At 39.1% G+C, this 27,355-nt stretch overlaps 1 protein-coding gene across 1 annotated transcript; it reads left to right on the forward strand.

Moving 5' to 3' along the window:
* Positions 1-4,317: 4,317 nt before the first annotated feature.
* LOC121442707 (bromodomain and WD repeat-containing protein 3-like) lies at positions 4,318-20,925 on the forward strand. The gene is made up of 7 exons (XM_041644318.1): positions 4,318-4,499; positions 4,637-4,695; positions 4,898-4,927; positions 5,327-5,386; positions 13,821-13,971; positions 14,371-14,469; positions 20,906-20,925. Exons 1-7 carry the CDS (start codon positions 4,469-4,471, stop codon positions 20,923-20,925), a joined length of 450 nt encoding a protein of 149 aa, XP_041500252.1. The 5' UTR covers positions 4,318-4,468.
* The last annotated feature ends 6,430 nt before the right edge of the window (positions 20,926-27,355 follow it).

Raw genomic sequence — 27,355 nt, forward strand, 5'->3', positions numbered from 1 at the left:
CCACATGATGGCTCACAACCATCTGTAATGAGGTCTGGTGCCCTCTTTTGGCCAGCAGGCATACACACAGACAGAATATTGCATACATAATAAATAAATAAATATTTTTAAAAAGTAAATAAAGATCATAGCTGGGTGGTAGTGGCTGTGATGTCTGTGGGCGGCAGTTGTGCACACCTTTAATCCCAGTACTCCAGAGGTGGAGGCAGGTGGATCTCTGATTTGGAGGACAGCTTGGTATACAGAGTGAGTTCCAGGACAGCTAGGGTTACACAGAGAGAAACCCTGTCTTAAAAAAAAAAAAAAAAAGCCGGGCGGTGGTGGCACATGCCTTTAATCCCAGCACTCGGAAGGTAGAGGCAGGCAGATCTCTTTGAGTTTGAGGCCAGCCTGGACTACAAGACCTCGTTCCAGGACAGGTTCCAAAGACAAAAGCATACTTTAGTCAGTTGTGTCCCCTCAAAAGTATGTTCATGTTCTGACCTAACTACCAGTGAATATTACCTTACTTGAAAATAGGGTCTTTGCATGTATAATTATAGCACTAACATGAGATCATTCTAGATTTATGATGGGCCTGAAATTCAGTGACTTGTGTCCTTATAACAAAACACGTTAAGTGGTAGAGTGCATGACCAGAATTTGGGAGGCTCTGGGTGGATCACTAGACACACACACACACACACACTACGGTAAAATTTGTCGCTGGGCCACAAATAGATAAAAGTTATGTGAAGATGGAGGAAGACATTTGAATTATGCTGTCAACACATCAGAGAATGCTAAGGAGCCATCAGATGCTAGGAAAGGTAAAAGGAATTCTCTAGCAGAGCATTCAGAGTGAGCATGCACTCTGCCACAGGCTGGTTTTTCATTTCTGGCTCTCATGTAAAGAGAACAACCCTCTGCCTTCTTAAGCCCTCTGGATTAGACGTTGTTATGGCAGCCCCAGGAAACTAGTGCAGCAACCAAGTAAACATTGTTATTACATTTTTTTTACATTTATTTAGTGTATTTGTGGATGGGGGCAGGGGTGCATGCCAGGGCTGTTACTATTCAGGCCTGAATACTAACAAGGGCAAAAGTGTGGAGGTCAGAGAAAAACATGAGTGAGCCTGTTTTCTCCTGCACTATATGGGTCCTAGGGACTGAATTCAGTTTCTCAGGCTTCGTGGCAAGCACCTTCACCCACAGAGCCATTTGCTGACTGTCTCACTTTTCTTTTCTTTCTTCCTTTTTTCTTTCTTTTTTATTTTTGAGGCAGGTTGGTCTCACAATCACTGGATAGCCAGCCAAAGATGGTGCTGAACTCTTGATCCTCCTGCTTCAGATTCTCAAGTGCCAGGATTATAAAAACATACCACAATGCCTGGCAACATTTCATAGTTTTCTACATAAATTCATTTTTACTGTAACAGATAAAATTTTTTCTCCTCTCCTAATAAAACTTTGAAAAAATTGAAAGAAAGATAGCAGCATGGGTCAGTGGGTAAATGCACTTGCTGTCACGCGTGACAATCTGCATTCAGTCTAGGACCCTCGTGATGGAGGGAGAAAACTAACTCCAATATTCTCCTTTCTGACCTACACACACACACACACACACACAGAGAGAGAGAGAGAGAGAGAGAGAGAGAGAGAGAGAGAGAGTTAAGACTGGTGGCTCTGTGATATTGTGATATAAAATACTTGAAAGTGTCTGATGAATTAGCATTAGTTCAGAACAATGAAGACTTTTGGTGGGAATATACACATTTCAAATCTTCCTTCTTACCTACTTAGTCCAGAAAATTTGTGCTAGTTCATCAGTTTCTTGATTATCATCTCCAAAATTCACCCGTACTGACTGCTCTGTGGAAATGGATTCAGGCCTTTAAATATCTTTCCTTTTGTTAGTTTACTTTGTCAATAGAGAACATTAGAAGCAATTTAAGAAATTTTGCTTCTTGGAGTTCCTGAAGTGTTTATATCTGAAACACAAGGCTAATCTTTATTTTCTTTACTCTTAATCCATTATCACTTCAAATTCCTGTTAAAAATAATTATTTGCCTTGAGGGCAGGTGACATTTCCCCCCTCATATACACAATTTTTTTTTGAGACAGGGGTTCTCTTCTGTGTAACAGTCCTGTTTGTCCTAGAACCCGCTCTGTTGACCAGGCTGTCCTCGAACTCAGAGATCCACCTTACTCTGCCTCCTGAGTGCTAAAATTAAAAGCATGCACCACCACTCCCCAGCTAAACAAATAAAAATTTAAGAACAGTTTTTATACAAAGTAATTTCTTGTCTTAAACCTCTGTAAATTTGTGGGGTTTTATCTCTTAATTGCATTGAAATCAATAGTTAAATGAACACAAGGATAGTTATGCCACATACCTTTTGAAACATAACACAAATATATTCTCATATGACTTCTTCTTCTTTCTTCTTTCTTTTTCTTTTGGTTTTTTGAGACAGGGTTTCTCTGTAGCTTTGAAGCCAGTCCTGGAACTAGCTCTTGTAGACCAGGCTGGCCTCGAACTCACAAAGATCCGTCTGCCTCTGCCTCCCGAGTATTGGGATTAACGGCGTGCGCCACCACCGCCAGGCCAGAAATTCTGTAAGTAAGTATGGTGAATATTATTTATTCTTATATTTTACACATAAGGAATACAATTGATAAATGTGAATGCTCTAAAATCATATAATAGTCATTTTTCTTCTCTGTATAATGAAGAAAAATAACCTGTCTCATAGGTCACTGTAATAATTAAACGAGCTACAGCAGGTAACATGTGATAATGACTTGGTAAAGGTTAACTGTTAATTATATTATATTCTATTGAACCATAAAATTATTACTATTTCAGTAACCCCTTACAAAGATTTTCAGAGGTTTTTATATTTCTTTTATCTACTTTTTAAAAATAATGATTATGCCAAAGATAACCATAGCATTTCATAATTACCTTGTATTGTTATTAATTTCTGAACAAAAGAAACAGACAAAAAGAGTTAGTGAGGATAATTTGTTTATGCTAACTTAATGGAATTCTAGGCCCACTGTGTTATTGGCTGAACTCCCTAAATCTGAAAACCAAACTCCCACTATCAATTTAGAAGGTGAACCTTCAAATTTGAGTACTTCAATGTAAACAATGTAACAGAGTCTGTTTTGCCAGCAGGTTTAGCTTCAATGAATTAGGATTTCAAAGTAGAGAATGAGAACAGAATGTTAAAAGAAAGTGGTTAAGTAAAACAGTTTACTCCATCTGTGACAATCATTACACAAGTAACTTTGATCACTGAAGACTTAACTACCCACCACCAAAAGTCAGTGATGTGTGAAGAATTGAGGCTATATATTAAAACGATTGTAGTCTCAAATTTCTAGGAAACAATTTGTAAACTAGCACGCTGATTTATGCTTGCAAGGTGAGCACCCCGGGAAGCAGGGCAGGAGGATTGCAACTAATTCCTGGCGAGGCTTGGATATATAGTGAGAGCATGTCAGAAAATAGCGTTTAAAGGGCAAAACAAAACAAAGTATGGTTTCTATCCAAACTTCAATGGATATTTAAGAACTTTAAAAATGTTTTGATAGTGTTTCAAAACAATTCAAACTTTACCTACAGAATTTGGGAAAATACATTATTGAAAACTTCAGAATTTGGAACCGGCTTCCTGGTTGAAGTGTAAATTTCTCAAGCAATTTTTATAGCATCAAGGGGGATATTTTAAGTAGTTTTCTATAAGAATATTATTTATCTACTCATCGGGTAAGTACAGCACTTTCATCTGGTGCACTGTTCCTCGTTTGGACACAAGACCACAAGTGGCTAGCACCATTTCCTTGGGGTAGAGACAGAACAAACAAACCAAACCCTTTAGGTGACCTATCAGAGTTAGGCCAAGTTAGTCCCTTACAAGTTTCTCATGAAAGGTTCCCTCACCGGAAAGGGTCCAATCGCCCTTACAGGAAGGGTAAGCAACTCCGGAGCTCAGGGACGCCAATGCCACCACAGAGTTTTAGAGAGGTTGCCAGAGTGTCTGCCTGAGTTTAGCACCTCTTCCTCCTTCCCCTAGCAGTAACTAGGCAACCCCAGGCCGGCTCACGCGGCAGGAGCAAGGCAGCAGCCCCAGTGCCTCTGGCGGCGAGCCATGAGCACTGCAAGCAGCTCCCTCCCCTTCCCCCCCCCCTTTCCATGACTCCACCCCTTTTGCCCCCGCCCACCCCTCAGCGACTTCGGCTCCTCCCTCTCCTTTTCTCTTGCTCTCCTTCCTCCTCCGCCTCCTCAGCTCTTGGGCTAGAATATCTATGGGTCGAAACGTGATGCGATGAATCCGAGAGAGACCGAAACTGGGACGAGGAGTGCGGCGGAAGCGGCGGGACTCCCAGGCATGGGGGCTTCACCACAATAGAGGCAGCGCCCCCACCCGCACCCGCCAGCCGTCCGGAGCAAAGCCCCCAAACCCCCTCGGGAAAAGGATGGCGGCGGCACCTACCCAGATCGAAGCCGGTGGGTAGCTGAGCCAGGGGCTAAAGGGATGGGGGCTTTGCGCGACGGCTGTCAGAATTTTTTTAAAAGCTTGTATCTCTCTTCCTTGCCTCTCTCCCAACATCTCCCCCCACCCCCCACCCCCACCCCTTCCTTAGAGCTGTATTACCTGATCGCTAGGTTCTTGCAGTCCGGACCCTGTAACAAATCCGCTCAGGTGAGACGGAGAAGGATATCTGGGAGTGTTGGGGAATGGTCCCAATGGGGAAATTGAGGCACCGGGTGAGCAGTGCAGTGGAGGGTGAGGGAAAGGCCGGCCTCGATTAGTCCTACAGTCAGCGGCTGTGTTGGAAGTGGGGAGGGAGGAATGGGTTGGCGCCCCAATCTGCTTCTCATATCCGTGTTTCCCTCTTCCCCAGGTGCTAGTGCAAGAGCTCGAGGAGCATCAGGTATGGACCCCCTTTGGGAAGGGCTGGGGAGGGCTGAGGAGAAACTGGAGGAAGGGTAAGGTAGGTCAGGGGCCGAGGGCAGGGGCCCAGAGGGAGCCTTTGAGCAGGACACTCCGGGCTGTTGTCACTTGGGGTGAGCCGGGTTCTTTCTCAGAAGGGGCGGACAAGGTTGGGGTCTTAACTCGTTGCCTTTTATTCCTGCGGGAGACGTTTTTTCAGGATTTCCTTCCCTTTGGCCTGTCCCCCCAACCCCCCACCCCCGGCACGGCGGCAGGAGCTGTCCGGTCTGGAGAAAAACACTAGAGGGTCTAGGACTGGGCTCCAGGCTGGGTGCTGCTGATGGGGAGCAGAGGCTTTTCCTTCACCCCCCCCCCCCTTTTCTTTTCCTCTGGCCCCCAGCTGATTCCGCGCCGCTTAGACTGGGAGGGGAAAGAGCACCGAAGAAGCTTCGAGGATCTGGTTAGTAAACTTTTCATTTCAACTTAGCCCAACTCTTTCTCCACTCCCTCCCCACCTTGTGCCCCCAACCCGCCCCTGACCCTTCAGCCCGCTAGGCTCCCCAAGCCTGCTGTTTGGTGTTCAATCGACTGCTCCTTCCCCCTCCCAGCGTGTCGGGAAGGGTACCTTGCCCTCCTCCAGCCTTGCTTATTTTCACCCAAAAACTTTGAAGAATGTGAGCTGGTTATCTGAGGTGCTGTGTTGTGGATTATGACTCTGTTACAAACATCGGAGAAGGCCCATTGTAGGGGGAGAAGGGACAGAAACCAGGGGGTTATCTTGGGGCACGTACCAAGGACTGACGCTGGCCAATGACAGCGTTGGTAACAGCCCGGAGTTCCGGATTAGTGGAAGAAAACTGGTTTCTGGTTGGTCCTGGCTTGAAATACGGGAACTGAGGCCAGGCTTGGGTGTTTTTTTTTTTCCTCTCGCTCTCTCGCTCTCTTTTTCTTTCTTTCTTTCTTTCTTTCTTTCTTTCTTTCTTTCTTTCTTTCTTTCTTTTTAGAGGGAAAGGGAGAAGGAGCTCAGAAGGGGAACTGACTTGTAAATGAGAAAAACGACACAAATAAAGATACTAAGGGACCACTGAGTGATTTCCAAGATTTGCCGTCTTTAGATAATGGACTACTGAATAAAAACGTTGTATATTTCAGATCTTAGAAAATAGCTCGTTAATTCATCAGTAAATTGCGTTTGTACAGATACGTTTTTACTAAATCAAAACTATGGATTATGACCTTTTAGGAATAGGTGAACATGATTTGGGGATTAGGAGACAACAATGGGCATTTTTTAAAAATAGAATATACTTTAGTTAAGAACCAAAGCGATCGGATTGACTGCTGTTTCTCCTGCAACTATGATTCGTAGTGTAAGTGCACCTTCTGCTCTGCACCGAGACAAAAAGGTGACCCTTTATATTTTGGGAAGGAGGTTCTTCTGTTGGTCACAGATGTCGAATTGTATGATAATAAAAAGAGTGATGAAATCTAAGTTCACTAAATTCAGCTCTCTTTCCTCCAAATAAGATCCAAATGAGGAAAAATAAGAGAAAGTAGAGACAAGTTGGAAGGGTAGTAGAATAAATAAAAAGAAAATTTATTTAAAATTATATTGTAATAAGAAAACCTTTAAATTCCTGAGGTATTCCTTTTGATAATTTTTGTGTACAGTATTTCAAGAGTGAAGCATGTAAATTGTTACAGAATCTACTGACTGTTTTACAAATCAACAAATGGTACAATTGTAATAAGAGTAAATGTCACCATGTTAATGGTTATAATTTTTCAGATGGTTATAAATTATTTCTGAATACCTGTTATTTCTTTTAATTTTTGGCCAGAAGTTTTATGTTGTTGCTCTTGTTAGATATGAGTTCAACTTGTACCACAGAACGTAAAACCAAAGTATTCACTAAAATATGTTTTATCAGGTAACTACTGATACACATTTGAAAATAGTTTGACTATCTAGGTGTATGGATAGTGCTTTTCTTTACATTTTCCCTTTCCAGTTTACATATGTGTGTGCATGTAGATTATATTTTGAGCAAATGGCAAAAGGAAACTTAAAACTATATTTTCAAAACGAATGCAATAGGAATTCAAGTAATTAAAAATTTCTCCTTACCACCCAATTTTAATACCAGTTTACTAGTCCTTTCTTAAACTGTAAAAGCAAATTTTTATACAGTTGCAGTCTGTCCATTTTCTGCTTTGTCTTTCTGGCAGTGCTTTTGCATGACTAGTGTTATTTGCATAGCCAGCCTTGTTATGGTAAGAAAAACCAATTTAGTTGTATTTTAGATACTATGATTTGTCCTCAATTTCCAATTGATCTTCTAAGTTACAGTGATTTTTTTCCACTAATATTTTTGCATAATTAGGTGGTCTTTTCCTGCTACCTTCTCCCCAAGTCCCTTGGACTTTGCTCTCTAAAGTGGATTTCTGAATAAGGTCAAAGGAGCTCATCAGCTTTGTAGCTTTAATCATACATTGAAGACCACTTTCCAGAAGGCCTGAGTTGATTTAAATAGAATTTTCTTTATTAGTACTAGGCTTGCTTAACCCTTAAAAGTTACTTTTTATTTGTTTTTTTTTTTTGATTTTTGAGACAGGGTTTCTCTGTAGCTTTTTGGTTCCTGTCCTGTAACTAGCTCTTCTGGACCAGGCTGGCCTCGAACTCACATAGATCTGCCTGCCTCTGCCTCCCGAGTGCTGGGATTAAAGGCGTGCGCCACCACTGCCCGGCTAAAAGTTACTTTTTAAAATTATTGTTAAGGCAGTTATCAGTTTCTATGGACTTGATGTCATTCGTTCATATATTTCTGTTTTGTTAGCTTGTTTGATGGGACAGGGTCACACGCTGCTGTGTAGGCTAACCTAGAGCTCATTATGTGGTTCAGGCTTGCCTCAAGCTTGAAGCAACCCCCTGCTTCAGCCTTAGAAATGCTGGGATTACAGCATTTCTTCTAATCAGTATTTATTTATTTGGTATTGTTACACAAAGTTTCCTTGGATTTGTGAAGTTCGGTGTAGAATTTTTTATTTATTTAATTATTTATTTATTTATTTATGCAATATTCTTTCTGTGTGTATGCCTGAAGGCCAGAAGAGGGCACCATTACAGATGGTTGTGAGCCACCATGTGGTTGCTGGGAATTGAACTCAGGACCTTTGGAAGAGCAGGCAATGCTCTTAACCGCTGAGCCATCTCTCCAGCCCCTCGGTGTAGAATTTGAGATACTGTGGTGGCTTCAAACTTATGTTCCTTCTTCTGCAGTCTTCCCAGCAGGCACGTGCCACCATGTGCCTGGCTACATTTTCATAAACATGTGCACGCGCACACGCACACACACACACACACACACACACATGATGGAATCAAGGGTGTTGTGCATAAGCTACATTTCGAGACCTTTTTTATATATATTTAAAATTTTGAGCCAGGCTGTGGTGGCGCACACCTTTAATCCCAGCACTCTGTGAGTTTGAGGCCAGCCTGATCCTCTACAAGAGCTAGCTCCAGGACAGGCTCCAAAGCTACAGAGAAACCCTGTCTCGAAAAACCAAAAAAAAAATTTTTTTTGATATGCAGAGGAATTTTTATATTTGACTATATAAACCATGTACCCTTGCTTTTTTCATTTAAAGTTTTATATTATGAACTTTGTTCTTTTTTTGTATCCCCTTTGTTCACATTTTTCATCCATGAAATTGAAAGCACTAGTTAGCAATTGTATTAGAATGACATAGGTTACATTACCTTTAATATACAAAATACATGAGGCAATAATATTAAAATAAATGTATCAAAGGTATATGCTCAAAAAAGATTATATGTTCATTAGTGTCTGTAAAAAGAGTATAATTATTGTCATTCTAAGAATTTGCATCTTTGCATAAGACATTCAGGCTCTAAAACTCTTTTGGTAGTATTGGTGATTAAACCAAATGAACCATGCATACAGGGCAAGCACTATGACTGAGCCACAGCCCTAGCCCTATTAAGAGTGTTTTCATATGGTCATTTGACTCATAACAACTACTTTAAAACAATATATTAGCATTCCAGACATACCTATATTCCTCTCTTACCTTGCCCAACTTTTGTCTAATTGCTAACAATAGCTTAAATTGGTTACTAGAAGAGCAGACTATTTTTGAGTGCTGGTAGCATAGTTATGGACTGTGTAAGCATGGGAGCAATTTAAACATGTGGGATTTAAAATCTGCTCTATGACACACAGTCACAGTTACGAAGAACAGAATGGAGCATGTGAAACCCAAAACATTTGCTCCTCAAGTCCAATGCAGTGTGTTGTCCTAACAGTGAATGATATGGTAGAGTTGTCAGTCTCTGGAACCTGGGGTTGCTATTGACTTACTGAGTCATTGTACCTGTTGGTGCTCACGTAAACAGGTTTTTAGCACTTACTTAAACTAGATTTGGTTGTAGGGAACACACGTTAGTGATTAAAATTGTTCTGGTGATTTATTTGATATTTCTGGAAAAAGTGGAATCTCAGTTCATGTGAGGTAGTATTATAAGTGAAGAGAGTAGATGAGAGGGAGGTAAGAATTTGATTTTATGAATTCTGCTTACAAAATTTTGCTGTGAAGTCATCCCTGTTTCCCTGTGTGTGTGAGAGAGAGAATTAGGGGAGATATGTGTGAATATGTATGTGAGCATCTGAATTTGTTTTCTGTATATGTGGAGGCCAGAGGTTGACTTTCTTCCAGTTGCTCTATGGGTTTTTTTTTTTTTTACTTTTTAGTAAGCACCAGCGTATTTTTTTTTAGTTTTTTTCTTTTATTTTTGGTTTATAACTACATTATTTTCCCTTCCCTTTTCTCCCTCCATACTTTCCTGTATACCCTTTATTTTTCCTCTTTCAAATTCATGATTTTTTTTCATTATTTGTAGTTGCACGAATATATGTATCTGTATATACATATATATTCCTAAATATAACCTTCTGAGTCGGTATGTTAACTGTATGTATATTTTCAGGGCTGACCATTTGGTATTGTATAGCCAATTGCTCTGCTCTTCCCTGGAAAAGACTATTTCTCCCGTTCTCAGCATTCCTTACTATTTTTAATAGAATATCTTTTATGGATCCTTTAACAATTTCATTCATGTAAAGAAAGTGTCTTCCTAATATTTGGTCCATACACCTTATTTTGAGGCAGTACTTCTCACAGAGTCTACAATTTGGATTCAGCTACAGTAGCTGGTCAGGAAACCCCGGGATTCTCTTGTGTCCATCTCCTGAAGGCTAGGATTACAAAGCCATGCTGCCGTGCACATGGCTACTGACGATCCCAACTAAAGTTCTCCTGATGGTATGGGGAGCACATTACCCACCGAGCCGTCTTTCCAGCCTGAAATTATCTTTGTCATGTTTTTCACATGACTGCTAGTAAATTTGAGTGCATTTTTTCAATTGCTTACGGATTACTTAGGAAACTGTTTGGTAACAAATAGCAATTTAAAGACACTTTACTGTTTCATGTACATTTGCAAATACTGTATTTGTGTATATACACACACACATACACATACACACTCATACACAGAGATTACTTAAGCTGGTAGCGTAGACTGAGTTTATTCCCTTCCTTGTACCTTCACCACTGAGCAACTTCTTGAATATAGAAGTTGCCTCTGTACTTTTCTTGATTTTTATCTCATTCAGGTTTAGAGCCCCTTTAGCACTCTTTCCTCCCCTTCCCTCCTCTTTTGTTTGTTGTCTTTAGAAAGTGTTACATTGTAGCTTAGCTCTGGTTGTCCTGGAACTTGCTGTGTAAACCAGAGTGGACTGGAACTCACCAAGATCTGCCTGCCTCTGCCTCTGCAGTGCTGGGATTTAAGAAGTGTGCCCCAGGCCCAGGGTTGTTTAAAGTTTCTTTTTCCTGGGGAAATCTTGAAGCTAGTAGAGAAAGAAATTCTATTAATACTGATTAACATTCCGAAGGAGAGTTGCAGGGAGTCTTAACTCCTTGTAACCTGTGCTGCTGCAGAGCTCTTGGGAGCCAGACCTGGTGACTCACCTGGAATCCCAGCATTTAGGAGGCAGAGGCAGGTGGGTCAGGTCTGGAAACCAAATTCCGGACAGCCAGGGGCTGTTACTCAGAGAAACTGTGTCTGGAAAAAAAAAAACCGAGGGGGGGGGGACAGAGAGAGAGAGAGAGAAGGGGGGGGAGCAAGAGTGCAGCACATTAGTTCTGCTTAGAGAAGAACCAATTACTATGTATGTTTCTGCACACCTATCCCATTTCACAGTAACTTTTTTACATAATCATCAGAAAATGAGACATTTTTATTTCTATAAAGTTGTCAAAAGATTTAAGATGTGAGTTTATGATTCAATCCTGACTTTTAAGTAAACCTAATATTAATTAGGGAACATTTAAGAGACACAGTTCCTCTTACCTCTAGGGGAAAAACCAGATACTTTATTTTTGCTGGGTTCATTTAGTTTGCTTTGAGTTTTTCCAGACGTGGTTTCTCCGTGTCGCCCTGGCCCATCCGGGAACTTACTCTGTAGACTAGGCTGGCCTGGAACTCAGAGATCTGCCTGCCCTTATTTCCTGAGTGCTGGGATTAAAGGTGTTTATACCACTGTCCGGCTCTTTTTGCTTCTTTAGATCTCTATACTAACCTCTGGCTCTTTGAGTTTTGATTTATTTCTATTTTCTAGTTGTTTTCTCCACAGGGACTGTCATTTCTCTTAGGGCAGTGAAATCTTTTTGAGGAGCTTGGGGGAGGGCATCATGTATCACTAGGTATATTCTACCTCTAAGGTAGTTATGTAAGTTTTTTTTTTTCAAGACAGGGTTTTTCCGTAGCTTTGGAGCCTGTCCTGGATCTAGCTCTTGTAGACCAGGCTGGCCTCGATCTCACAGAGATCCGCCTGCCTCTACCTTTCGAGTGCTGGGATTAAAGGCGTGCACCACCGCCGCCCGGCCTTATTTAAGGTTTTAAAACAAGTGCAAATAATTGTTAAGTTAGTCAAGGGCCAGAAAATATTTGCCAAGAAAGACATCCATGTAGAGTCTCCCATATAGCATTTACTTGCTATAAGGAGCTCAGTTTCTCCAAGAGTGTTGGGAAATTTGCATGGTTTATATATATATGTATATATATGTATATATACACACACATATATATATATATAGTGCTATAAGGCTTTTTTCTTTCAGATACTGTATATGTACATGAGGCATACTTATTAAATAAGCTAATGTGAACGGTCGTTATGTACGAGACATTAGGATATCAGTTTCTATAGATCATATTTTTAGACTGAATCACCAGGTGCTTTGATTTTAATATTATTTGCATATTTTAATGAAGTAGAGTTCTTTATAAGTATTTGGTTGTTAAACCAAACTGAAGATATGAACAATAATGCAAAGTATTTCCTTGACTTTTGATCCAAACCTGAAGCTGAACTTTCTGAGTACAAACCTGAAGCAACATGGTCGCTGTTCTTTCTGAATATCATGACCATTGCCTAGGTTCTAACTATTTTACTAGATTACAGTTAATTTTGGCAAAGGCTTACGAAAACAATTGCCCCAAAATGCTGGGTGTGGTGATACATACCTGTTAGTACTTTTAAGAAAGTCTTGCTATGTTGCTCTGGCTGACGTGCAACACAGTACTTAGTGCATGTTAGATTTACCTGCTACACAGTACTTAAGTGCATGTTAGCTTTAAACTTTTTCTAAGTTTTGTAATTTTTTGTAACAGGTTCAACCCCCAAGTGCTGGAATTTTAAGCATGTGCCACTTTGCTAGGCACTAGTAGTCCTTTCTGTTTTTCTCTTTGAGATAAGATCTTACTAAGTCCCCTTAGGGGGCTTTGAACTGCCAGGCTGGGCTTGAACTCACCAAACGAGATCTGCCTGACTTTTGCCTCAGAATCTTTTTCTTTTTTTCCCTTCCTTCCTTCCTTCCTTCCTTCCTCCCTCCCTCCCTCCCCCCCTCTTTCTTTCTTTCTTTCTTTCTTTCTTTCTTTCTTTTTGGTTTTTCGAGACATGGTTTCTCTGTAGCTTTGGAGCCTGTCCTGGAACTCACTCTGTAGACCAGGCTGGCCTCTAATTCTCAGAGATTTGAGTGCTGGGATTAAAGGTGTGCGCCACCATCGCCTGGCCCAGATTCTTTTCTTTTCTTTTCTTTTCTTTTCTTTCTTTCTTTCTTTCTTTCTTTTTGATTTTTTGAGACAGGGTTTCTCCGTAGCTTTTTGGTTCCTGTCCTGGAACTAGCTCTTGTAGTTCGAGGCTGGCCTCGAACTCACAGAGATCCGCCTGCCTCTGCCTCCCGAGTGCTGGGATTCCAGATTCTTTTCTTAACCAGTTACTTCTCAGTACTGAATAAATGAAGTCAGAGAGTTTACACATCACTTTTTATGTTTTTTCTTGACATGATCGTGTTTGCTATTTTGTACCACATTTTATAACAGCGTTAGGTTAAAGTGATTTAATCTGTAGAATAGAGGCTTGTGCTTTGTAAATTGTGCTATGGCATCATTTAAATATTCCTTGCTTATTTTGTGTCTTTCATTTTTAAAGATTTATTTTTAATTATTTTAAGTGTGTGTGTGTGTGTGTGTGTGTGTAGGGCAGCGGTGTTAGGTTTCCTAGCATTATAGGCAGTAAGCTATCCAATGTGGGCACTAAACTGTCTGCAAGGTAGTATGTGCCGTTAGCCGCTGAGCCATCTGTCCAGCCCCGTTGTGTGTGCCTGTTTCTTAAAATTAGTTTAAATATTAGATTATTAATTTTCATTTTCTTGATTTCATATTTTAAAATACTTTGCTCTACTATGGAATGAGTTGATACCTTAGAACTAAGTGTTTTTCCCTGTGCTCTCTTCATGGTTTCTAGGTGGCAGCCAATGCACACATTCCTCCAGACTACCTCCTTAAAATTTGTGAGAGGATTGGTCCCTTGTTAGATAAGGAGATCCCTCAGAGTGTCCCTGGGGTACAGACATTACTAGGTGTTGGTCGGCAGTCTCTGTTACGGGATGCCAAAGGTAAGGACTCTTTTAAATATTTAACACTGCTATAGAGGAAGATTCAGAGATCAATGCAGTTTCAAATGAATATTCATATGTCTTTAAAGAATACTTTCTTTTAGTTTGTGTGATCTTGCTGTATTTTAATAAATTTCTAAATGTACAAGTGGATTTCTTTCCTTTTTTTTTTGGTGTTTTGAGCTAGGGTTTCTCTGTGTACCAACCCTGGCTGTCCTGAAACTTACTTTGTGGACCAAGCTCACAGAGGTCTTGCTGGCTCTCTCACCACCTGGTTACAATTGAATTTCTACAGGTGTAAAATCAGGTCGTTTTGTGCTGAGTGGTGGAAAAAAGGTTTTTGTTTGTTTTGTTTGTTTGTTTCTTTCTTCCTTAACTGACTTTGGTCTTTTCATATAGACTGTAAGAGTACACTATGGAATGGGTCTGCCTTTGCAGCTCTACACAGAGGCAGACCACCAGAACTACCTGTAAATTATGTGAAACCTCCAAATGTGGGTAAGTGATATCATGCAAGTTATGAACATATTCTTGATTCTTTTTACTTGTTGCTTTAAAGCCTGGGCTTCTCTGTAACAACTCTGGCTGTCCTGGATCTTGATTCATTCTTGAACTCTTTTGATAGCAAAAAGTAGACATCGCGATTGAGTTTAAAGTATAAACAAACTGTTTACATTATTTGAGTTAATTTTTTTTGAAGATTGATTTTTATGTATGTGTGTGTGTATGTGTATATGTATACTATAGGCCTGAAGGTGCCTGAGAAGGCCTGAAGCGGGTGTTGGATCCTGCTGAGGTGGAGCTATACGCAGTTGTGAGCCACCCAGTAGCTGGGAACTAAACTCAGGTGCTCTGGAAGAGCAAGCACTCCTAGACACTAAGTTTTCTATCTAGCCCTACAAAATTTCTTAATGGGAACATCTAACTAAAAAATATTATTTATTTATTTATTTATTTATTTATTTGTATGAATGTGGGTGCATGTGCGTGTGCATTCATACATGCAACTACACAAGTTTGGAGGTCAGAAAACAACTTGGAATTTTTGGATTTCTACCATCTAGGTCTTGTGTCAAATGCAGGTCAGCAGGCTTTGCTGCAGGTACCTTTACACAGTGAGCCATCTCATGGCACCCCAGGGCTATATGTTTAAAGTGATTTTCTACCTAAAGCAAATGTCATTTTGTAAAAGGTGATCTATTTTTTGCATTTCATTTCCTTCTTTGCAGAAACTTGGTTTATTTTTGAGACAGGATCTTCTGTAGTTCAGGTTAACCTACAGTTCACTGTAGCAGAGGATGATCTTGAGTTCCTGATCACTTCTGCTTTTACTTCACCAATGTTGAGATTATAGTGGTTCCTTGCCTCTGAAATGTTTTTGAACATATAGTATGGGTGCTTTTAGCCATATGGTTTTCTATTTCTATGTCTCTTTATTGAGTTTCCACAAAATTTTACAGGGAACTGTTTAAAGATAGCTTTCAGAAGGAACCAAATGTATGTTCTGTTTATATTTCCTTGCCAAGTTTATAATGATGTTATGTATTTTCTATCAGTCATCTTTCTATTTATTTCTTGTTGTTTTGTGACACGGTCTTGCTGTTTCCCATACTGGATTGGAATTTGCTGTGTAACCAGGCAGTGTTCTAACTTGTCTCTTGAGTCTTGGAATTAGAGGCATGAACCACTCACTACACCTTGCTCTATTATTTTAAGACAAAATATCCCCGCTTTTAGTTCTAGTTTACAGAAATTCACATCCCTAGTTGTTCTTGGGACATCTTTAGTCAAATCGCCTCAAAGAATTACTAGTTACTAGTCTACCAAGATGGTAGATCTCAGTCTAAATATATTGTGATTAGAACTAAGATTTACAAAGTGCTTGTAAAACAAAGGTGCTGGAATGTCATTCTGCTTCCATAAAAATTATATATTTTTCTATAGTTCATAGTGTTTACACACTGTGCCTTAAAATTTGGATGGATAATTTTCAAATAAAAAGACTGGAACACTTTTTGTTGTTGGCTTTTAAAAAAAATTAGACTAGGTCTCACTATGTATCCCTGTTTATGAACAGTTTTTCAAAGGGAATACTATTATACTATCAAATACAGTAAGTTAACAGAACATATTAACCCCTTGGGGTTAAATATATTGATAGTAGAGATTATTTTAAAAGATAATTAGCCAAAATCATTGATGAAATGTAAAACTTCATAAGAGAAATTGGTTACTTAGGAGTGCATTGCTAACATTCATAGCCTGAATGTTACTGGAAAAATAGACAACTGGCTTAGGTCTTAATCGATTTGTGTTGCTGATAATATTTTTTTCAGCTTGTCAGGGATAGTTTATATACCAGTATTTTTTATTTATAATTTATTGACTTGAGGAAGGCTTTTTTTCCTCATGAACTTATTTGTGTTCAAAGACATATGTACCTGCCTCTTTGTTCCGAATGCTAGGACTAATGGTGTTATGTAGTACAATGCCAAGCTTTACGTTTTTTTTAAAGATAGTGTTTTTCTCCATGTATCCCTGGCGTTCCTGGAACTCACTCTATAGACCAGTCTGAGGCTGGCCTCAGACTCACAGAGATCTGCCTGCCTCTGCGTCCCAAGTACTGGGTTTAAAGGCATGCACCACCATCGTTGGGCCTTACTTTAAGTTCTTAAATTAAAAATTTAGCCATCAGTGGTGGTGTATGGTTTTAATCCAAGTGCCCAGGAGGCAGAGGAGGTAAAGCTCTGTTAGTTAGTGGCCAGCCTGGCATATAGAATGAGTTCCAGTACAGCAAGGGCTACAGAGGAAAAAAAAACCTGTCCAAAAAAAAAAAAAACCCTAAACAGTTTAAGTTAACATTAAAAAGTAATGAGTTTCATTTTGTCATTTTTCTACATACATGGCATTGTTATACTTTGTTCTAATTCGTTCCCCTCTTTGACTGTTCTTCTATTCGCCATCCCCTACTCTTGCTGGCACCCTCCTGTTAAAAAGTCATATTTATCTTATTTGTGTTTTTTTTTTATTATCTATCTGTCTGTCTATTTATTTATTTATTTTGAGGTAGTTTCTCACTGTATAGCTCTGATGTGTGCTGTGAAGCTCACAGAGATCCCACCAGCCTCTGCTCCTCAGGTGCTGGGATTAAAGGCAGGCTTCACCACTCCTAGGTCTTTATTTACTTACTGTTTTTTTTTTTTTTAGTTTTTCGAGACAGGGTTTCTTTGTGGTTTTGGAGCCTGTCCTGGAACTAGCTCTTGTAGACCAGGCTGGTCTCGAACTCACAAAGATCCGCCTGCCTCTGCCTCCCAAGTGCTGGGATTAAAGGCTTGAGCCACCACCGCCCGGCTACTTACTGTTTTTTTTAAAGACAAGATCTTAATGTCTAGCCCAGGGGAGCCCTCAGCCACTGTGTCCCGATTGGTTCTTATCTTTCTTTCTTTCTGTGGAACTGGGGTGGAATGCAGTGCTTCATGCACTAGTAACTGTTCTACCACCGAGCCACAGACCCCACACTTCTGCTCCTTGTTTTTGCTTTGTTATTGTTGTTGCTTCGTTTTTCTGAGAAGTGATCTTAGATCCTTCTTCAGCCTGAATATTGAGTTTACAGATGTGATGCAAATGCTTTTGCATCTCCTGTTTGAACTAGGCATAGTCATTCAACCTTCTGCCAGGTAGTGTGGATTCTTTTAGTAATTGCTTGGGGGCTGGAGAGATGACTCAGCAGCTAAGAGCACTGACTGCTCTTCCAGACCTGAGTTCAATTCCCAGCAGTCACATGGTGGGTTCACAACCATCTGCAGTGAGATCTGGCTTCCTCTTCTGGCCTGCAGGTAAACATGCAGGCAGAACACTGTATACGTAATAAATAATTCTTTAAAAAAAAAGAAAAAAGTAATTGCTTAGTAATTAACGATTTGCTAGTATTTTTAAAATTTTAAAATCTACCTTGTATTTGGAGAGGATCTTAGATCTAAATCGGTTTTCACATAGTACTTATACTGGTCAAGTTTAAGAGGCCTAAATTTAAAAGATTTAGCTAAATTAGTTAAGATTAAGTTTAAGAGATTTAGAATTTAGACCATGATAAAAATTTTTATTTAAATAAGAAAGCAAAGAATATGAGTATCAAATCTTTAAAATTTGTGACGTCAAAACCAGGTGTGGTAATACATTCCTATAATCCAAATTTTGTAATCTCCAGGATTTAGGAAGTTCCAGGAGGAGGATCTGAGTCCAGATAATCTTTGGTTTCTTAGCAAGTTTGAGGCTGGACTGGGCACTGTGAGAAAATAAAATAACACAAAGATTTTTAGCACTCAGGAGGCAGAGACACATGGATCTCTGTTATTTCAAGACCAGCTTGGTCTACATAGCGATTTCCAAGACTACAGAGACAGACCATATTTCAAAAATGTTTTTAATTTCAGGAAGTTTTCTCATTGTGAAGGACATTGCTCTGTAGCTTACTTCATTCATTCATTCGATTTTTGGTTCCTTGAGAAAGGCTGGCCTCAAATTGGCTTTGTAGCCAAGGCTGACCTTTAAGTCATAATCTTTCTTCCATCTTTCTTCCTCCACCTCCCGAAGTGTTGAGATTCCAGGCTTGTATGACCGTACCCACCTCACCATAGCTAGTTTTAAATGAAGGTCTTACAGATAACCAGTCTAACACAGAACTATAACGAGATAAGACTTAACCGCTCTATAAGAAGAATCTAACAACTAGAGAAAACTTCAACATTAGTCTACTGAATATGGAAAGCAGTTGTGTCCAAACAATACAAAAAAAATCTGTAAAGTGTAGGGCGCCTTTCATATGTAAAGTGTATTGTGCTTTACCTAATGATGGTATTTCTCCTGTAATTAGACCGAGAAGGAAGAGACTAAAGAAAGGAAATAGGCAGGATGTAGTGGTGTTAGCCTTTAGTCATAGCATTCTTCAAGCAGAGTCAGGCCAGTCTCGTCTTTTTTTTTGTTAATTTTATTCAGTTCTGCTTGTTTCTCTGCTCCCCTCCCTACCTCTCCACTCCCCTTCAACCCTGCCCTAAGGCCCCCATGCTCCAAATTTACTCAAGAGATCTTTTTCTACTACTTTCCATGTAGATTAGATCTATGTAAGTCTCTTAGTGTCCGCATTGTTGTCTAAATTCTCTGGAATTGTGGTTTGTAGGCTGATTTCTTTGCTTTATGTTTAAAAGCCACCTATGAGTGAGTACATGTGATAATTGTCTTTCTGGGTCTTAAATTCAAGGCCAGATTGGTCTTCTCAGGGAGTTAGTGTCTCAAAACAAGAAGGAAGTAAAGATTCTTCATATTTCTAGGGAATATATCTGGGATACTAGATTATAGCTCCCCTGTTTGCAACATAGAAACTTGAACAAAATCCAGGGAAGTCATATAATTGGCTAAAGATAATTTGCTTTTCTTCTTGTTTTTCTTACCGTATCATGTTTGTCGTCAGATGTTATCATACTTCAAATATACTTACTGAGCTGCAAAAGTAGGTAATTAGCTATATTGCATTGTTTTGAGACAGGGTCTCGCTATGTAGCCCTGACTGTCTTGGAACTCTTCATATGTATGCGAAGCTGGCATAGAACTCAGAGATCCCCCTGCCTTCTGCCTCTCAAGTGCTGGCATTAAAGGTGTGTACCACCACCACCCAGCTATATAACGTTTTAGAATCTGTATATTTATCAATCAATCATTTATTTTTGTTTTTGTTTTTGATGCTGGGGTTGAAGCTAGGGCCTCATACATATTAGGTAAGCTCTCTAACACTGAGACACGTCTGAAGCTATCTTTTTAATATTTTTATTTTGAGACAGTGTTTTGCTCCAGGCTAGGATGGCCTTCAGTTTGCTGGTTCTTCCTGCTTCTTCAGTATTCCATATAGCTAAGATCAAAGGCTTTTGGTACAAGGCCTAGCTATTTTTTTTTTTTTGAGGCAGGGTTTCTCTGTAGCGTTGGAGCCTGTCCTGGAACTTGCTCTGTAAACCAGGCTGAACTCAAACTCTCAGAGATCTGCCTGCCTCTGCCTCCTGAGTGCTGGGATTAAAGGCATGTGCCACCATTGCCTGGCAGGCCTAGATATTTTTATAAAGGAATGTACATTAAGGTATAGTGATAGAATAAAATTCTCCCTTTTAAACTGTCCAGTTTACTGGATTTTGACAAATGTATGCATTAATGTAACTTCCAGAATACTAAAGGCTATAATGTTTCTATCATTTTCTGAAGTCCTGTCTCAACCCCTGAAAATGACTAGTCTTTTCTTCTGTGGTTATATATTTCCTTTTTTAGAATTCCTTGTGTCTGGCTGGCCCTGAATTCACTACTTAGATCAGGTTCATCCTCTTATCTTGTTTTTATTCCCCTATCAAGTTCTTGACCTTGAACACATAAAGATTAACCTGCTCCTGTCTTTCAGGGCTAAAGGTGTGCACCACCACCGCACTGAGCCTATAGATAATTTTTTCAGGCAAGATCTTGTTAGTGTAGCTTAGTTTCACCTAGAAATTGCTATGGAGACCAGGCTGGCTTTGAAGTACAGTCATTCTCCTGAGTAGCTCCTGAATTCTGGGTTCTATCAGGTTTCTTTTAGATGACTGGTTTATGAGATTTAAGCCATTTCTTATTTTTCTTTTTCTTTTTTTTTCTTTTTTTTTTTTTTTGGTTTTTTGAGACAGGGCTTCTCTGTAGCTTTGGAGCCTGTCCTGGAACTAGCTCTTGTAGACCAGGCTGGCCTCGAACTCACAGAGATACGCCTGCCTCTGACTCCCAAGTGCTGGGGTGTGCCACCACTGCCCGGTGAGATTTAAGCCATTTCATACCAGTAGCATTCCTTTTTATTACTCAGTAGTATTGTATTGTATTAATATATTATGTCCTATTTGTTTAGCTCAATCCATTATTGGATTCTTTTCAGATTTTGGCTATTGTGAATAAAGCTACTTTAAATCTTCTTGTATAGGTATATTCACACACATGGTTTCATTTGGGGAGGTAAATACATAGTAGAATTGGTGGATCAGAGGCCAAGTACATGGATATTTTATAAGAAACTGGAATCACCAGGCCTGATGGATGGCACAGGCTTTTAATCCCAGCACTCAGGTGACAAAGGCGGGTAGATCTCTGAGTTTGAGGCCAACCTGGTCTACAAAGCGAGTTCCAGGACAGCCAGGACTACACAGAGGGGCCCTTTCTCAAAAAACTAACCCCTACCTCCAAAAGAAACCCTAGTACATTTTTTAATGTGGTAATCCCATCTTCATTTCCACCAGTGATAGAGATTGCAGTTGCTTCATATCCTCACCAATTTTTGTATGATTATTTATTTATTTATTTATTTTTGGTTTTTCAAAACAGGTTTCTCTGTAGCTTTGGTGCCTGTCCTGGAGCTAGCTGGCCTCAAACTCACAGAGATCCGCCTACCTCTGCCTCCCAATTATTTGATTTTTATGTGCATATTTGCCTGTTTCTTCATAAAAGTATCTTATGTTCATTTTCAAAATGATTTGCCTTTTTCTTAATGGGTTCATAATATATTTTGGTTACAATTTTTTCATATTTTGGTTCAGTCTCTGGTTATTTTTGCATTTTTTAAGTCTTTAAAAGGACAGAAGCTTTTGATATCTTTGTAGAAGCTTGTCAGTTTTTTTTAAAGTATAGGTTTTTTTTTTTGTGTGTGTGTCGTATCTAAGAAATTGTTGCCTAACACAAGGTCAAAAGATTTTCAAAATTGTTTCAACATTTCTCATCCTTATCCCTCATAAATTTTACAATCCACTGTTCAATTACTACAAATATAGCCCTTTGATATTCATTTATTAAATTCGGTGACTTAAAAAGATACCTTGAAATGGTTTATGTGGATGATGATGATGTCAACTCAGAAACATAGGTTTACTTTATTCGTCTTTTAAAATTTTCTTTCTTGCATTATACAGTAGTTGGTTGAAGTAGTAAGAAAGGATGTCCTTACTTTGTTCCTTGTTTTAAGATTAAACCTAGGCAGTTTTCATCACTAAGTATCATCATAAATGTTTTTTTCTTGTTTTTTTTCAAGTCAGGGTTTCTCAGTGTAGCCCTGGCTGTCCTGGAACTTGCTCTGAAGACCAGGCTGGCCTCGAACTCACTGAGATCCACCTGCCTCTGCCTCCTGAGTGCTGGGACTAAAGGCATGCGCCACCACTCCCGGCCATCATAGATGTTTTTATTGAATCAATTTTAAGATATTGCCTTCTATTCCTGCTTTAAAGAGGGTTTTTTTGTAATAAATAATTTATTTTCTTTATTAAAAAATTATTAGATTTTTAAAAAAGTACGAATCTAAGTTCCCACTCTTTCCCCTCCTCCCATAACTTCCACATACCCTCCCACCCCACCGCCATCCATTCCTGAGAGAGGGTAAGGCACATTGCTTTTGAGAAGGTCCAAGGCCCTCCCTACTATAGCTAGGCAGATCAAGGTATACATCCAAAAAAAATAGGATCCCAAAAAGCCAGTACATGCAGTAGGGATGAATCCTGGTGCCACTGCCAGTGGCCCCTCAGTCTGCCCCAGCCATGCAACTGTCAACAACATTCAGAGGAACTAGTTTGGTCCTATGCTTGTTTCTTCCCAGTTCGGTTGGAGTTGATGAGCTCCCATAACCTCAGTTAGACTGTTTCAGTGAGTGAACCCATTATGGTCCTGACCTCTTTGTTCATATTCTCATTCCTCACACTCTAAAACTGGACTTTGGGAGCTCAGTCCAGTGCTCCAATGTGGGTCTTTCTGAGAGGAGAGTAGTATTGTTGTCAAATTCTAACTTTAATACATGGTGATTCAATAAGACACAGGGAGTTACTCCATTTTTTTTGTATCTGTGGAGGTTTGTTTTGTTACTGAGTATGTAATCAGTTTTAGAGAAGGTTCCATGAGCTGCTGAGAAGAAGGTATATTCTTTTGTGTTTGGGTGGAATGTTCTATAGATGTCTGTTTTAAAGAGGGTTTTTAAGTATCAAAAATGGATATATCCCTCTTTTCATTTTATGTTTGGAATTTCACCAGTAATTTATGTACACATATTTTGAGCAAGTACTTTATTTGTCACTAAGCCAAATTCCCATTAATAAATATGTTTTTGATGTAGGGTCTCATGTATTCCAGACTAGACATGTACTTCCTGTGTAGCAGATGATGCCTTCTGCTCCTGGCATGATTCTCCTGTTTCCATCCTATGAACTGGAATCATAGCTATGCCCCACTATGATTGGCTTTATGCGGTGCTTCAGACTGAATCCAGGGCTTTGCGCTTGCTAATTCGTTTATTTTTTTTTAATTATTTGAGAATTTCAAAGAGTTTACTTTTATCATCCTCTTTTAAAAATGAAAGTTTTACGGCAGTGTTTTGCCAAGTACAATTTTAACCATGGAGACATCGCTCCAGCCCCCAAGGTCAGAATTGCATTGATTTTGCAAAACATTGCTGTAAAACTTTCACTTAAAAAAAGAATGTGATTATATGCTTTATGACATTATCCGAGAATTAAAAAAGATTTGGTATGATATGATCTTAGAAATCAAACCATGAAAAGTTAAACATTTTTTTTTCTGCATAAAAATTACAGACCTTGCTGGGCGGTGGTGACACCGGCCTTTAGTCCCAGCACTTGCTTGGTGGTGGTGGCACAGGCCTTTTGTCGCAGCACTCGGGAGGCAGAATGTTTGAGTACTGGAGATGTCTCAGTGGTTAAGAGGGCATGCGGAGAAACACCCATGCTCAATGAATTAAAAAATAAAATGTCTTATCTCACCTGTCCGCCACACCATGATACATTGTTTATTCCAATATTCCTATCCTTTGCGCAGTTATTCAGTGATGATGCTTAGCAGTTTAATGAAATGGAGGTGAGGGAGCATATTGAAGGAATTTAGGAGTTAATTCCCAGAGACCATTCTCAATATCTGCTAATATACCACTTTAAATATATATATATATATGGTTACCTTGATCAAGGGTGACTTTCTAAATTTCTAAACTATGACTGTAAGGGTGGGAGAGTTAGCTCAGTGGCTCTGAGTACCTGCTGCTCTTGCAGAGGACCTGAGTTTAGTTCCCACTGCCCACATTGCTGTTCACAGCCATTATTACTCCAGTTTCAGGGTAGCCAGTATCCTTTTCTGACCTCCACAGCTACCAGGTATTCACATGTTGCACAGACATACATATCAATAAACTCTCATGCAAATGAAAAGAAATCTTAAAAGAAGAGATGGCTATAAGATTTACATTTTTATTTATACTCCAGTTGTGATATTTCATTACCTGGGTGCTTGTCTAATCCAGTTGGGTTTTCATTGTGCCAAGATTAAGTCAGGAAGAAACTTGAACCAATCTCAAACCTTATAAATACTGAATATAACTTAAATACTGGGGCATATATAATATTTGTGGTAGTGCTTGGGGGTCTAACCCTAGTACCACTGAATGTTTGTTATTTCTTCATCCTTTTAAATATTAATATTTGGGGCTGGAGAGATGGCTCAGTGGTTAAGAGTATTGTCTGCTCTTCCAAAGGTCCTGAGTTCAATTCCCGGCAACCACATGGTGGCTCACAACCATCTGTAATGAGGTCTGGTGTCCTCTTCTGGCCTGCAGGCATACACACAGACAGAATATTGTATACATAACAAATAAATAAATATTAAAAAATTAATGTTTGTTAATGGGAACTGGTAGTTAAGACTAAAATTTTATGCAAACTGCTAAGCTAGTTTGTTATTAGAGAAGTACTATTAGAAGTTCAGTGTGGCTTTTGAGAACTAGTAATTATTATCTGTCATGGAAAATGTTTAGAAATCCTATTTTCATATGAAAATAATTGTCATACAGTTTCTCTTAGAAGGGCAACAGTGTGACTTAATTCATCTGGTTAGATATTGACGCTCTTCCCCCAAAAGAAATATGCATGCTTTTGTATGTCTAGGCTGAGTCAAAGGCGTGATGCATCAAGAGTCTAGTTTTAAACTTTTTCACTTTTATCTCCAGTCCAATTAACTTATAGCTAGATGCTGTAATTTACATAGCATGCCTTTAATTTACATTGTGTACACCTTAGGAGGCTTATATTAATTCTAAAGTCAAATTATTATTTACAGGTTGACATAGGCTTCCATTTAGCATTGATTGTCTCGCGACTTACTGGCCATTACATGTGTCATAGTTAATGCCGGAATTTACTTCGAGGTGGGAAATCTGCCTCTTTTTAATATATACTTGTAAATTTGAAGAAAGTACTTTACTTAAGCTAAACTCTTTTTTTATCTTGAGTAGATGACTGTGGTTATGGCAGAAATATTTATCATTCTTCCTCCCTAATTTTCTGTAGTTCCCATGTCTTATCCTTGGGTCATGTTTTTTTCTTTGTTTTAAGTTCGTTGCCTCCCTCCATTTACTTTTCCTCCTATTTGTACTTAGATAATTGTGCATGTAGTAAGTTGCTTCTCAAGTCTTTGCTTTTCTGTTTGTCACACCTGCAAGTAATTCCAACGGAAATATCAACTCAGTCTTTTGCATGTGCTACCTTGAGTGCTTCCTAAATATTAAATGGATGCAAGTGCTGTGATTACTGCCACCTGGAAACTGAAACACCCACTTTAAATGCATTGTTTGTACAGCTGAGTTTCTAGCCCTTTACATGCATTTCTGGACTCAGTATTGTAGAAATATTAGGATTAGTAATTTTAGTACCTTATTCATTTTATATTATTACACCATTCCTTCTTTTTCTTCCCTCAACCCTTTCATAAACCCCTCCTTCTCTTTCAAATTCATGGCCTCTTTTTTCATTAATTGTTGTTAAATATTATATATATATATATATGTAGATTTTATATACAAACTGAAATTTTTAGTATATTTAAAACAGATTTTAGACTCTTTTTCATCATATAAAATATAATGAAAATATTTTCTTTAAGTCTGTTCTGAACAACTTTTCTTATATATATTTACAAAATGTTTTAGTCCTTTTCTTTTTGCATTATACCTTTAGCCAAATACTTTACAGAAATATAACTTTATTGTTTAACAAAGCAAGTTGTAAAGAAGCGTTAAATTGGAGAAAAGTGTATACAAAACTTCTGGGTTTAATAACCAAATGAGGTTTAAAGATTTAAAGGAGGATTAAAAGGTTAAGAAGAAAAATGCAAATGCAAGCTGGTTGTGGTGGGGCAGGCCTTTAATTGGGGCAATGGGGAGGCAGAGGCAGGAGGACTTCTGTATTCAAGGCCAGCTTGGTCTATATAGAGAGTTCTGGGACACCCAGGGCTACAGAGAGACCCTGTCTCAAAACAAAATTACAATATTTAGAGTTTCACTTATATTACATTTAAATAACTGCAGAGAGTCTGACAGAAAGGTTGAGCAGAACTGGAGAAAGTGATTAGGTTTTCCTTGTTTGTTGGTTCTTTTGTTTTCTGTAACTCAGTATTACCTATGCAGTAATTGAATATGTGGCCATTACCTAGTAAGCCTATTGTACTAACTGGTGTTATCTAATTTGTGCTGGAGATGAAAACTATGGGATGGATTTGGCATCATCTTTGGAAAACTAGAATTTTAGTACGAGTGATAAAGTTTTTACAGACATAATTTGATCCATAGTAACATTAAATTGACGAAAGAATTATTCTGTAGTTTTTATGTATCTATTAGACCTTCCAGCTTTTATTCAAATTTCTTTTTATTCCTTTCCTAGCACCTTCAAATTTAGTGCATGTTAATATTTCTTGTTATTAAAGCATTTCTCAAAAAAATTAAAGCTTTACTCAGGCTTCCTACTCTTTTGCAGCTGTAGAGCTGATGCTGAATTTGATGTTTTCTTTGGTTGGTTGGTTGGTTGGCTTCCTACTATGCTTCAGATGGGACTTGGGGCTTTTTGCATGTTACATACTTTTTGTCCCACTGAACTATAGCACCAACTTACTGTTTCCAGTAAGAATGACCTCTTGTGTTGTTTTCTTTTTGTTTTGAAACTTTTTGAGAGAGACTCACTTTGTAGCTCAGAGGTTGTGATGATTCTTGTGTGTGTGTGCACCCACCAACGCCTACACACATACAAAGCATGGGGCACATGTGGAGGAGGTCAGAGAATTAATCCCACCATATGGGTCCTTGGCATTGGATTCAGTGAGTCAGGCTTGGTGGCGAGTGCCTTTGCCTCCTGCAGTGTCTCACCAGCCTTCCCAGGGCTTTTGACAGAGCTGTTTCCTAGTCTGTTACTGTCCATTGTATTTATAGTCACTGTTGTGCTTAAGGTTGCAAATATGTACTCCATTCTTATTAAAATAAAAGTAATGAACATTAGCCAAGTGACATTTTTATAAA

The sequence above is a fragment of the Microtus oregoni genome, unplaced genomic scaffold (genome assembly GCF_018167655.1).
Source record: "Microtus oregoni isolate MIOR12 unplaced genomic scaffold, Mior012 000094F_ref0000399, whole genome shotgun sequence".
Taxonomy (NCBI): Eukaryota; Metazoa; Chordata; class Mammalia; order Rodentia; family Cricetidae; genus Microtus; species Microtus oregoni.

What these genes read in the sequence shown, in the direction of transcription:
- LOC121442707 (XM_041644318.1), top strand. Translation starts at nt 4,469, where the DNA reads ATGGCGGCGGCACCTACCCAGATCGAAGCCG. An exon ending in CCTGTAACAAATCCGCTCAG is followed by an intron (nt 4,696 to 4,897) that starts GTGAGACGGAGA and finishes CCTCTTCCCCAG; the next exon opens with GTGCTAGTGCAAGAGCTCGA. An exon ending in AAGAGCTCGAGGAGCATCAG is followed by an intron (nt 4,928 to 5,326) that starts GTATGGACCCCC and finishes TCTGGCCCCCAG; the next exon opens with CTGATTCCGCGCCGCTTAGA.